General features: G+C 39.0%; 1 protein-coding gene across 1 annotated transcript in view; it reads right to left on the bottom strand.

Annotated features, from left to right (window-relative positions):
- Nucleotides 1-5,492: 5,492 nt before the first annotated feature.
- Nucleotides 5,493-14,239, bottom strand: part of rnf24 (ring finger protein 24) — a 31,236-nt gene continuing 22,489 nt past the window's right edge. The window contains exons 5-6 of the mRNA XM_037098328.1: nucleotides 12,797-12,876; nucleotides 5,493-10,130 (exon numbers count right to left, since the gene is read on the bottom strand). Of these exons, the coding sequence (XP_036954223.1) occupies nucleotides 9,989-10,130; nucleotides 12,797-12,876 (222 nt within the window). The 3' untranslated portion in view covers nucleotides 5,493-9,988. The remainder of the gene's footprint in view (nucleotides 10,131-12,796; nucleotides 12,877-14,239) is intronic.

Here is a 14,239-nt window from a genome sequence, read left to right as displayed (position 1 = left end):
AAAGATGAATAATAGATAAAGAATACAGACTATACTGTATACATACATATACAATCTTACACATGTCAGTTCAAACAGTCCATAGACAGACAGATGGATGTAACGTGAATAATTTATACTGCACAGGCAGTTGACATACTACACATGAACTATACATAAAAAGTAAGAAGTAATAACTTTCTATTGTTTTGTGTTATTTTTAAACTGTTTTCAGTTTAGCAGGACAGTTCTGTCAAATACATATTTATTTTATTCTGTCAAGATAAGCAGGACAGATTTCTGTTAAATATTTTTTTGTATATTATATGTATCATATGTATTCGTATTACTCAAAAACATGCATTGAATTAAATTCAGATTCGAGTCAAATATTTTATTTACTTATTCAGGGAGTTGGCAACCCTAATTATAACTGCCTGGTCACATTTTTGCTAACCAGTAGCCATAAAGACAAAGCTAAACACAGGAGTTAGCATACAAGCTAACAAGCCAGATTTACCAACAAGCTATGTAGCGCGACTGCAACATCATATGGCGATATGCGCTATTGTGAGTCTTACTGTAACCGCCACCACCATAGCTTTGTGATTAAAACATAGAATTAACCATATATCAAGCAGGGGTCCTTACTTGTTTTAGCAGAAAAGCGTCCAACTCTGCGTAGCACTTGGGTCCTTCCAAATCCCGCAGCTCCCTCCACCTCTGAAATGACGCTTAAACATTTGTCCTCGTTTTCTCTCTGGTTCGGTCCAAGTCTTTGTTTTTACACTGCTTTCCTTCATCAGTCTGCTTATTTCTCCTCTTTGACGTGGGGGATGGTGGGGCATTTTTCTGCTGTTGCTTTTCCACCATTGTTTACAGTTTGAGCTTGAGCTATCTGACCAGGTGAGAGCTGGCGCTGCCTACCCGGGGGGAGGGGCACTGCCAAGTAACTACGCACAGGGGGAGGGGGGCTGCCAGCACGGGCATGATTGACACTTCTCAGACATGCCCGTTGGCTCTGATTGGTTGTGTTCATCCCTGAGCAGTGGATTCTTGCAAATCATATTAGGGCCACTGGGTGGAGCCACAGACAATGGATTTTTAGAGGGCTGTCCAGTATCTTATTCTCTGCTAGAGCACAATGACAATTTTAGCAAATATAGAATACAGAATACAACTTAAATGTGTAAAAATGGTATTTTTATGACTGTATTCAAGTTTGGGTCGACCCATGAAGTCATGCTGTAGGTTTACTGTAAAACTCAACTGATGAATTGGACAAGTTTAAATATTTAAAAGTGTATCACAGATCATATTGGAAGATCTGATATTGCTCTATTGGATCCTTATTGTTTAAAAACTAGCTGGAAGGAAAAATGTATACAAGTTAATATTCTCAATTTTTATGAGGTACAAAACAAAGTGATTCGTTGAGTAGAAGAGAATCAGAAGGCCGACTTATTTTTCATTTTTAAAATAACAAATAACTTACCCTAACATTACCAGCTTCTCAGCTGTGAGGCTTTCAACATTTTTCTTTCTCTTATCCAGTAGTTAGCTTAATATATTTGAACTTCAGACTGAAAACAAGCGATTTGAAGTTGACCTGTGGAGATGATAACTCTCTGGCATTTTACAGGCAAAACAATGTGTCTAGTAATCAAAACAATAATCACTTTTATCTACTGTGGAATCACCTGGGATGTACAGTGTGTGAGGGTTTAGGGTGGGACAGACTCACTGTTTATTTTTCAACAAGTCAAGCGAGATACTGCCGTCATGGCTCTGAGAGACTCGGTCACAATCCACCCTTGATATGAATGAAACAAACTATTTTTTTCTCTAATGCAGCCCTACAGCCATGTCATATAAACTGAATTACCCCCTACATCAACACCTGGGCGTGATCCAGGCACATGCCTCGGGGCCTTATTGCCACCCTTGAGTCCGACAGAGCGGAAAAGTAGTGCCTGCTTCAAATAATGTAACAACATACGTCTTAAAGATACACAAATCTAAAAGTATTTCCCATCTAAAACTTACTAAAATGTCAATATATTTATGAATATACAATATTAATATATAAGTGTATACCGAAATGTGAATAGATAAGCTGAAATATATACCTAACTATATTTCTGATAACAGTAATAATTATATTCCTATATTATAAACATACTTTCAACTGGATGAGATTTTTTTTTCTTACGGTTTTTATCCATACATGTTTGGTCGACTTTATATTCACTCTACTATCACTTTGGAGCAAGACAAGGCAATATATTGCCATTTTTATAATAATTGTGATATGAGACTCTATATTTTTGTAGATTTAATACATTGTTATATTGTGACATGGCACAAATGTTGTCTTTTCCTGGATTTTAAGGCTGAAATACAGTAACTGAGGTAATTTTTTAAACTTAGTAGACTGTTTTTGAAAGTACAAAATGTCATCCCTAAAGTTATTGTCTTTGGTCAAAATACATGGTCATCTCGTCGCCCAGTTCTAGCATTCATGAAGTCCTTCTGAGGACATTTAAAGATATGAAGATATATTCTGTCTTGAGCCTGAAAAGGAATTGTGAGTTGTAAGACAATATTGTTCAGTGTCAGAAACATATGTCAAATGTCAGGACATTTCAGCCATTTATCCATTGCATTTAGTTATTTAAACCACTTTTTTGTTACTTTTATCCAACGGTTTCACCTGTTTGTTCATCGCTTAGCAAATCTTTTTTAAACCTTCATCAATAGTTATTGGACATTTTGAACTGAGGTGCTCAAAAGTCCTTTGAAAACATGAGGTTGACTGAGATTCTCGCATGAGGACATGAACGTACTGAAGCGGTTGGAGCAGCTTTTGAAACTGAATAATAATGTTTTGTTAATGTTCAGTACTGGCACAGCTTTATTCATGCAAACTGCTAACGACTGTGACTCATGGCGTTGTAATGCCGCATGAATGAAGTCATAGTTTTAGTCAAAAACACTGTGCTGAAGGAACCTAAAATAGCAGAGTAAATTTGGAGAGCAGGTCGAGTACAAAGACACGCTTCTTTCCGCTCTCGTTTATTCTCATTCCTCTGACTTTGCATGACACGGTCATTGTTTCATCTGCCTTAGCATCCCATGCACAGATAATTCACAGTCACCAAGGACACACTGAGGTCTCGTGGAGTTAGTCACCGACTTGTTTGCTTTGTAAATCCCTTCAGCCGCAGCAGAATAATGTCGCGTCCTTTTAAAATGTGCAGGTGAACAAAGCAACTTGTAACACAGAGGTGAACAACGTGGAAGGAATGATCATCCATCACATGTACATTAAGCTGTGTTTCTTTCACATCATTTTTCATGTCTGTCTTTGGCTATATAAAGACACTGACAAACTCAGACTGGTGCACATCTGAGGGGTGAAGTGATTAAAGAGCGAGACAAGTGAACAAAGTCAGTTAGTCTGTTAATGAGTGAAATCCAGAGACGCTTGGTGTGTACAGTGTTTTACTGCATAGACTTAACTGCATCATTCAGACTGATTCTTTAAGTGAAATTCGCTAGAAAACGCTGATGTAAAAAAAAAATCTGTTTTTTTCTTTTAGAGATTCAAGATGCTTCTTCCAATTCTGATACAACTCCTGATCCTCGGTAAGTAAAACTCATTTTTCTTTTGTGTTGCAGTTTTTGTTTTAAAGAAAGAAAAGCCCTCTCTTTTACTGACACACTATTTATCGCCTGATAGCATCAGCAAATGGCCAGGCAACCACAACCGCAGCAGCTACCACGACGACCGCTGCAGCTACATCGGCCGGCACCACTGCCGCAGCTACGACCATTGCAGCTACGACCGTCGCAGCCACGACAACTGCAGGCGCAGCCACGACTACTGCAGGCGCAGCCACGACAACTGCAGGCGCAGCCACCACAGCTGCAGGCGCAGCCACGACAACTGCAGGCGCAGCCACCACAGCCACGACTGGAGCAGCTACAACAACTGCTGCTGCCACGACAGTCTCGACAAACACCACTGCTACCAGCGCTGCTGCTGCAGCACATGCCGGGATCATGTACACGAGCAGTCTGGTTGTGTGTTACCTCAGCACTGTGCTCTACAAGTTCCTCTTTACAGTGTAACTGGGTCATGTTATCTGTTTTCATGGACTACAGTCTTTGTTACCCACCTGGGGATGTTATTTATGCTAGGATATAATCATCATGTTATGACGCACAAGTGTTGATAGGTTTGGGAAATCTAGATGATCCAGTGTGTTAACATGTTAAAATAAAATTTTGGTTGAACTCAGAGTATCTCGGTTTCTAGTTTTTCGTCACCACCTCGAAAACATTTGACTGCTGTTTTTCAAAGTTTCTCCATCTCCCTTCATTTAAAAATGATTTTTAAATGACTCACTTTAACTAAACTTTTACCAGAGTTTTCCATTTTACCAATATAAAAGGGCAAATTCTTCTTATGTGTAAAATCTTGATAATAAAGCAAAAAGTGTCACAAACTCTGGCTCCAGAAGCATTTTGTTCTTTTTGATGTGATTTGACTTTATGTTTCAGTCTCCAGTGTTTGCTAGAAGCAGTCTGATTGACTGTATCCTGTTATTGTTTCGTCACTTTAGGCCTCTTGATTTGCTGTTCCCACCCTAGTCTAGAGGATGGCTGTCTCTGCCAGTTAAAGAAAAAAAAAATGGATGAAAACTGAAGTCATAAATAGTAGATCAAAATAAATTATGAGATAAAAAGACAAAAGGTAAATCATTAAATAATTGTTGATGCTTTCTCTCAAAATTATGACTTTTGTATCTCATATCTTCTACATTTGCATTACATAACCACGACCTTACCCAAAGATTACTTTTATCTCATAATGACAAGTTATTTAACGTCACTTTTTAAATCTCATAGTCTAGATTTTTACCTCATACATCTTATTTTCCCCCCAAATCTTTTCCTTTTTTTTTCTTACATGGGTATTTGTTTTTAATTGAGCTTAATTTTTATCACATTGTTTCCTTTACTGGAGGAAATGGGCTTCCAGACCCACTTGATGTCTCTCGTGTGTCAGTGGTTTGGACGGTTAAAATTCCCTTTCCAGCGTCAGCCTTTTAAAGGAAGGCCTCAAGTTTATACTCAGTATAAAAGACGATAACATGTCCCCATTAAATTAATTAATGAAACCTCGAGGACAGTGTAAATATAGCCATCAGATAGAGGGGTAATTCAAACCATTTACACTATTGTAATTTAACCACAAGGTGGCGGTATGACACAATCTTTAAAAATGTCGCTGTCAACTTGAGTCAGTTTGAATTCAGTCAGACTGTGATGAGTCCTGAAGTGAATGTGGACAACAAACCATGTCTGACTTGTATGAGGTAGAAATATAACAATCTAAACATCTACCTGAAGCATTACATAACTTTGGATCATATTTGGCGTAGATTTTCCTGAGAGACATTTTGACTGTGTGGGCAAAGAAAAAAAACAAAAACAAAACACTCGGCTCTTCCCAAAACTTGGAAATTTTATTTACAGTTCAAGTCAGTCACATGCAACATTTTCTTAAAATGAATAAACATGAAATTAGCAAAAACAAGAAAAGAAAAAAAAAATGCATATTATTTTCTCCAAAATAGCAATATACAAAAATAGAGCTTACAAATACTGTACAGCAATTGTCTCCAAAAATATTCTGCTGCAGAATTCTTAGTTTTACAAACAATGTCTGTGAGAGTCCACAAACATAATCAGTGTTAACAAAAAGGGGTGTGTGGGCAGGTTTGGGGGGGGGAGTAGAGGTGGGAGGTTTGTTTGGACAGAGAAGTTATTTGTGAGTTGGAAGGGCATTACGAGAGCTACATGGGAATAAATAACACACCATACAAACAGAGAAAGTTCACTTCAGGGAGGCAGTGATAGAGATTGATAATCCTAAAGGGTCTGGTCGCTAAAACCAACCATGGATGAACGGTGAAAGTCCTCATCTACAGAGGATGTGTGTGTGTGTGTGTGTGTGTGTGTGTTTTCTTTTTGTTTTTTTAACTAAAACGTTTTTTTCTTCTACAACAATGTCCGCCATCAAGGGACAATAATATAAATGGCCTCTGATGCCATCATTCAGACACTTTCTTCTCTTAAATGTTTGATGCAAATCGGTGTTCCCGCCCGTCGTATTCCATCTGATTGTGTCTCGTCTATTTATAATGGAGTTTACTCAGCAGCAGCAGTGACGTCAATGGCCATTTCAGTTGCGGGAAGCCATTTATTACTATATTCACGACCGGCTCAGTTTCCATTCTGTTTTTGGACATAAATCTGACGCTCGACCCTCGTCTATAATCTCATCTTTCTCATCTTTTTTTTTTTTTTTAAGCTCATTCTGAGTTGGCACTTTGTTTTCAGTGGGATTAGGACGGCACACAGGAAGGAAACAGGAAAGTTCAGGTGGAAAAGGCTAAAAGTGTTTACAATCAAACACAACACTTAAGATGGCCAAATGGCAGGAAGTGTTCAGCTGCCATTTAGTTTGTTATGAAGGAGCTTTTTTTTGTGCACCTCATGTATAAATACACTACTACTGATACTACTCTCTACATACATTTAAAAATGGTGATATCAGTGGCAACTTCACTATGCAAAATAGCATGCTTTCACATTAAATCTCCTCGTATTCTTGGTTTTCACTCGCGAACCTTACATTCTGAGACACATCGTTAGCAGGAACAAAGCTTTAAGACTTGCGTTACTAGCATTGAGCTACAAAATATGTCATCTTTCTGGCGATGGGCAGAAATACTCTCCGTTGTATTGTTTATAGAGTGAGGCTTTGGGGATAAGGGTATGAGAGAGAATGTTGAGATACACGTTGAGAAACAGTCGTAGCCTCTTCAGAACTAACGAGGCAACAAAAAAAAAAAAAAGGTACCAAACACTGTACATCACACAACACACTGTATATAAAACCACAACCTCTTCATTGACAGACAAGGCAATAACAAGGACTTTCTGATAAAGTATTATCATTATATGATATTGCGAATGAACACAGCCCTGGTTGATTTCTTTTTTTGTAACTGTGCCAGTTTTTGTTGAAATGACGCAAATGTGGACAATTGAATTTGAGCTGCTTTAAAATGTTAATAGTTCCTCATGTGTCAGAGGTCTGGACCTCGTTAAGGGCGTGGAACAACTGACTCACAGAGGGGAGAGAAATCCTGTTTTGGCTCTCATCTCAGAGCTGACATTTTCACCTTGCAGCAAGCTCTGACCCAACCGCGGGAGGTCATACCTGTGGGGGGTTGGGCAGACATTCAACAGAGATGACAAACATTCGCACCACAGAGGTCGGAGTCACAATGCTCACCTGCCATAAAAGATGACACGCACTGTCTCCTTTTAAAACCGTCCATAATCCTGTTTAACTACATGACAGAGTAGCTGGAGTTAGATGATTTAGCATTTTTTAAAGCACAATCCAGACACATTTTGTTGTCTGACTAAAACTGGATTTTGGTGGTGTTGTTTCTACACCAATTGGAGGCCTGTTTAGTCATTTGTTCTTCCAGGGCTGCAGCTTATTTTCACTGTTTATTAATCCATTTGACCAATTTTTTCTTCAAATAATCAATTAGTTGTGTGAATTGTAAAATGTCAGACCGTGGTGAAAATGTCGATTAGTGTTTCCCAGAGGCCTAAAATGTCTTGTTTTGTCTAAAGATAGTCAGTAGACTGTCAGAGAGGGGCAGAGAACCCAGAAAATATTCACATTTAAGAAACTGGAATCAAAGAATTTGGCTTTTTTTCTTTAAAAAATGATTAATTGATTATCAAAGTATTTTGAAAATGTATACAATAGCTGACAAGGAATCAATCAATTGATTATTAGTTGCTCTGGTTATTTTGGAAGCTGTTTACAGCACCACAACACATTGCAAAATTAGATAAATTGTGTCAGTCCTGAGCAAGTTTTATTTTCTTATAGTGGGACTAATCCTTTGTTTACATTTGGACAGATTGTGCCTTTAAACATAATGTGTGATTGTCATCTGACAATACATATCACAGGTAAAAGACATTCTCCAGCTTATCTTAGGTCCATCACTCTGAAGCGCAGCTGTTTTTAAAGCAACCCTTGTAGATCAGCACATTTACCCACAACACATTCACTAAATGCAGCTAACAAGGGACGTGGACAAAAAGAGAGGGGGCTCAGAGTCACTGTAGTGTGGCGCAAAACAAAAAGCACCCTGTACCGTACAGAAAAAGGGAGAGAGTGGCGAAAGCACCAGAATGCTGCAGCCAAAAAAGCACAACTACCCTGTATGTGTGTGTTTGTGTATGAATGAAAATGCTGCATTATTACAACCTGCTGACCACAGACTCTCTGGCAGCCCGGGCAGGGGACGGCTCGAGCCCCTCCCTCTGCGCATGTGTGTGTGTTTTACAAAGTAGAGTGTATCTTAAGCAAACAATATGCTGATGATATGCTGAGGGCAGTGATTCTGACACAGGTGTCGGTCTGCTTACTCGTTCGATCTATGCGGCTGTACCAAGACATTATAATAAATAAAAAATTTAAAAATACGAATGATCTTTCAGGGCGGAAGCAAAACTAACTGCAACTGTGTCTGCAGCACGTGTTACGTAGGTGTTAAACAGCTGGGAAGGCAAAAGCTTGCTTCATCCTGGTCTATTCCTAAATATGCAATCATTTTCTTGCAGGATATGCAACACTAGTTCAAGATAAATCATCAGGACAGTTAGACTTTTGGAATTTCTGTTTTGGGAAACAAGCCACTGTAACAATTACTTAGCTCGATGCAGCAGCTAACCAAAATCAAACTGAAACATTAAGGTTACATGTTCTAGATCTTTCCGTTTAATATCATTAATATCATTTCTGGTGTTTGTTCTGTTTAACGGGTCTATATATAAAGCACCAGTTTATAACGCTAATACTGATAATCACAGTAGTTGAAATAGTCTGATTTTTTGTTGGAGAAGTCCTGGATTGCTTTTCTGTCCAGGGTTTATCAAGCCTGCACTTACCTACCAGTACTCGTATGTATAGGAAGCTATCTGGTATAGTCCTTTAATGAAAATAAAATTGTTCTTCTGCATCTCCCTAACCCTTCCTGTACTGACAGAATAAGATAAATGGATAATAACAAGAGTCACATTGTTAGCGAATGACAAACAGGTGAAGAGGGTAAACAAAATTCTGTAGGCTTTGTGTGAAGATTTCTGGGTTTCAACACATTCAAACTTTTCACATTTAGTCAGACGTAATGTCTCGAGGTTGCTTTGAGCTTAATTTTGTGTGTGTGTGTGTGTGTGTGCAATTATGCCACAAAGCACTGTCCAATTTCCTGACATCTACCGACATACTGAAGGTATTGTTGTCCCTTTCAAATATTTTGTATGTTTAAAAATCAAAAGTTTACCAATTAAAAGTGAAAACTCATGTGGCTCTGTACTGTACATAGAAATAATAGTTAATGATAAAATATAAAACATGACCTTGCTACTAAGATCACAAGCAATTAAGGTTCGACTTCTCATAAAGTGCTTGTTAAAAAAAACAAAACAACAATTTATGTTTTAGTGTATTGTAGTTCTTGGCTTTTGTGATTTCTCCTGGTCTTTAGCTGGTGTTCCCAGAAAAAGTGCTTTGGTTGTGAGAAAGTTATCGACCACGTCTTGGCCAAGAACGAAACTTCTTCTTTATCATCTTCTTCATTGTCCGCCAAAAGAAAAAGAAAAAAAAACCAAAACATGAAAGCAGTTGATTATCAGTCTGAACTGATATCAGGAAATCCTTTCTGAGAACGATACAAGGATAAGAGAGGCGCAGATTCACAGTTCTTATGAGTATCTACGCAGTAACTCCAGTTTTCTCCGGTCGGTCCACAGACTCATACCGAAGTGTACCTGTACAGGTGAGCGTATGAGTGATGGGTTGTGTGACTGTAGTGTACTGTAAGAGAGGTTTTTGAGTCCGCTACACCAGGTTCTCGATCCCAGGCAGAGGCTGCTCTATTGGCACTGTGGCATCCATGCTGCCGGCCTGTTGGGCGAGCTGCAAGACAGGCATGTTGCACAGCGGGCACACTTTCCTCACCTCCAACCACTTGATGAGGCACCTGGAAAAAAGAAAAAGTAGTGAGCTTCGTATGCTGCAGGAAAATGGTTTCATATCATTGCATATCGGACAAAATATATGCCAGTACTGATGTATAGCTGATAGGCCAATAATATCAGCAAATCAATATACCTGTCAAGCCCTTATACAAAGTACTATATCTGTTATTCTCAGATACATTTAGGTTATCATAAATGTATCATATTAGCTCATATTGCCATTACATAATGTATCCACCAGAGGGCACAGACAAATGTACCTACAACATGCATGATGTCCCACTCTTTGACCATTTCTGAAAAAAACTAATTGAAGTGAACCATTGTAAAGTGACAGTTAAAGATGGTTAACACATATCATCATGGTATATCCCATTTTTATCCCATCATAACTCTCCAATTATGATATTGGTATTACCCTAAAAAGTTTGTAATATAAACAGACTGCAGGTAAGTGTTTAACAGTGCATGAGTGGTTTGATTTCCTTTATGTTTATATTTTTTTTTCACAAAGGAAACTTGTTATTATAGGAATCCATTGTAAATGCCAAGAATCCAAGCTGACCACGGCCTCTGTTCTCTGTCAAGGAGCAAACTACAAACCTTTGCAGCCACTATGTCACAGTAGAAAAAATACTTTTTGTGTGGATGTTCAGTGGTATACAAACTCTTATGAGCTGCTGTTTATGCTGTAGTCCTGAGTGGCTCAGGGGCAGCTCATCGGCCCAGCTTTCACCCTCCTTGCCCACAGGAATACTGAATCACTGGGATAGGAGGAGGCAGCTATTCAGAGTCAGTATGTGGTGGCTATGCACGTACCACGGCTAAATATACTCAGCTCACAATCACATTCTACAACCACACTGACTAAGTGGGTAAGGTCAAACATTATGTGGCACATTGCACATCAACACATCCAGCTGGGGTGCCAGCACTGTCAATCACTGACATAGAGGCAGCAGCTGTGCACTCTCTAGCCTCCATATTACCACTGCATCCAACAGTTCTCTGATCTATGAGCGACTCTAAAGAGCTCATATTCTGTTTTTTGGGGTTTTGCCTGTCCTTCTTTGTGTTATCTGGCACTTTTGTTCATGTAAAAGGTCTGCAAAGTGAAAAGGCCCAGAGTCCACACCAAAGGGAGTTTCTCTCTCCCACAGAAAACACTACTGCAGTCATGGTTACCAGCTGTAGCAGCGTTATTTTGGATCACACTACCTTGCTCGGCATGACCCACTCTACTCTGCCTCTGATTAGCCACATCCTGGCTGTTAATTAATGCACATGTGCAACTCTCACCAAAGACTGAACGGAGGCAAGATGTCTCACTCTGTAGCTAAAACAGAGGTGTTCAAGATAGTGTCTAAAAGGGATCCAGCAGCAATGTACTATTTGAGAAAAATAATTTGTTTTTGTTTTTTTTCAAAATGTAAGTATGTAAACCTATTTTACTAGGACCCCCAAATAAAAGTGTGAACCTGAAAATTAGCATAACATGACCTATTTCATGTAGATCTTAAAAAGCCCTACAATAGCTGATCAGCCAACTGACAGGCAATGAATCGACAATTATTTACTATTTTTTTAGACTATTTTTTTTTTTCAAGCCAGAAAGCAAAACACCGGTTTGGCTCGCACTTAACCAATGTGAGGATTTGCGGCTTAAGCCTATTTTAAATCAGTGTTAGTTTAACATGGTTGGGTTTCTGACTGTTGACTAGTAAAAAAAAATAAATTTGAAGGTATCATCACCTTGGTCCATGGGATATTTTAACGGGTCATTTTTTTGGCATATAAAGACAAAACAACTGATCGGTCAATCTTCCGATTATTTCTTAATTAATCAATAATGAAAAGAATTGTTAATAGCAACCTCACATTATTGTTGAAGTTGTGTCTGAGTAGGGAAGTGCGAGGTCTATTAGACTACCATTAACAATGGTATTTTAATTTCAGATTATCAAGAACCCCTTTAGTTTGCAAAGAGTAACTTCAGTCGTAACTTCAAAAGTGTGCGTGACATGAGCATTACATTTATTCTTCAATGTGATGTTTTAACCTTAATTTTGACAGTGTATCTATGTTAACGTTTTATGTTTATCTGTATAAGAAGACAGCATGCTCTTCACCACTGAATGTTTTCGGTAACGGTCCGCCTGGAATGTCTGTTTTTTCTGGAAAACAGCACGGCTTGACTTGTGTCCACACACACACACTGAAGGGGGTGTTTATACAGTGGATTCAGTGAGTGGTGACCACTCTTGCTGCAACTGGGGGAAGAAACTAGGCCAAGGGAGGTGTCGTGCTGATATAAACAACTCAGTCGAAACGGTCGGGGCACAGGGAGGGGGGCGTGTGGGACAAAGCTGGCTCAAGCAATCCATCATGTCCTGTGTAGTTCCTCCCGTCATTACACACATGGCTTTAGTTTTGTGTATAAAAATACACAGTTATGAACTTTGTATCAGGACACAAACATATACTTCATCCAAGCAATGACTTTTCAATAACGTCATTTTAGTCTTTAGTCTGTCTTTACGGGGGTAAGTAATAAGAACATAAAAAAAAAATCATTTTTTTATCTGGACTGATGTATGTGTCCTTGACTTTGTGTGTGTTCACACGTGTGTTTGTGTGTAAATGAATGTCAACAAAACCTTATACTTACTTCCTATGAAAGGCATGTTTGCATGGGCAGATCCCCAGCTCATCTTTCTGCTTGAACTCTTCTAAGCACACTGCACATATCTGAAAGAGAGAGTGGCAGTTAGACACATTTTCTGGAGTAGGCAATGCAACAGCTTTGAATTTGTTGGTTGTTCTTTGGTGGATTGTTTCTCTCAGTTTTAATCTGATCTTTGTGTTGGCAGATTGGAAACAAACTATCCAAACAGCCGAGGTCAAGAACTCATGGAAAAAAACAACTTTGGCCAACATCTGCAAAGAATTTGACACAAACAACAGAGCTGTAACCGTCCAGCTATGCTCTGTTATATAACTCAGACACTGGGGACTTGTTCAGTTCGTGGACGGAGGCTACCGTTAGTGGCCAAAGATCACTGTGATAGAGAGGAAGAATCTTTTATTCAGCTTTCGCTTGAAAAGCCAAAGACTAATAACGAGTGAAGGATTTGAAAGACACCTAGATGCACAAAAGTTGACCATCACCACGTTTCTACTGGCTATCAATCTCAGGACATTCTACCAGACTCTTTGAGTCTATGATCTCAGTGCTGTTGGTTTCTGTCAAAACAGATGAATGATAACTTGTGTCATTTTAGGGGTCACTGAGGAAATCCTGATGGACAGGTTAGAGTTGTTTGTCTTTTTATAGGTTTGTTTAACACACATACTCATGCAGGCATTCAGCAGGAACAACACTGACAGGTCATGACCTGTAGGTCTCAACTAAAAAAGGAGGAGCAAAGGAGGTCTTTTCCAGTTCAAAATTGTCAATTTCCCTTCATTTTGTTGTCTTGTTGTGTTGAATTTTAAACAACTGTCTGCTGGAATATCATTGTTATACTGCAAATAAGATGCATGTACAATTTTTACATATCTCCCAGGTACTATCTATTCGAGAATCTGCTGAAAAAGTATGAAGCATGTGATAACAAAACACAAGCTACAATGGCCACCCAACCAACCAACCAACCATCTTTCCCTGTTATTTTAGATCGAAGTAACAGCAGATTAAGCAGATGTTCTTGCCATCTCCATCTTCCAGCTCTTCCTACAGATCCCAAGTTGGGGATCCCAATAAACTATTAAACCTGATACACATCCAAAGGGAAGTACAATGGGTGTCTATGGGTGCTAACTAGGGAAGTCCCGATCAAGCTTTTTTTTTTACCCCGATCCCAATCAGAGATAATTGGCTTAACTAATGTAATGCCAAGATGGTAGGGCATACCAGGGATTCAAAAACTCCAGATGACGAAGAAAACCCTGATCCTCTACCATGGAGATGAGCTTGTTATCCAGAGTGATGAATTAAAAGCAGCTCTTTTGATACCCCCTCACGATACGGTCGTATTGCAGATGTTACATGTCGCTGGACTGCTTTCGCTTTCTTATCTAAAATATTTCCACAAAGCAGACATTTTTGCCA

This window comes from Acanthopagrus latus, chromosome 1 (assembly GCF_904848185.1).
Source record: "Acanthopagrus latus isolate v.2019 chromosome 1, fAcaLat1.1, whole genome shotgun sequence".
Classification (NCBI taxonomy): domain Eukaryota; kingdom Metazoa; phylum Chordata; class Actinopteri; order Spariformes; family Sparidae; genus Acanthopagrus; species Acanthopagrus latus.
The sequence above is the reverse complement of the archived record's forward strand: the minus strand, read 5'-3'. Positions and strand labels throughout refer to the sequence as shown.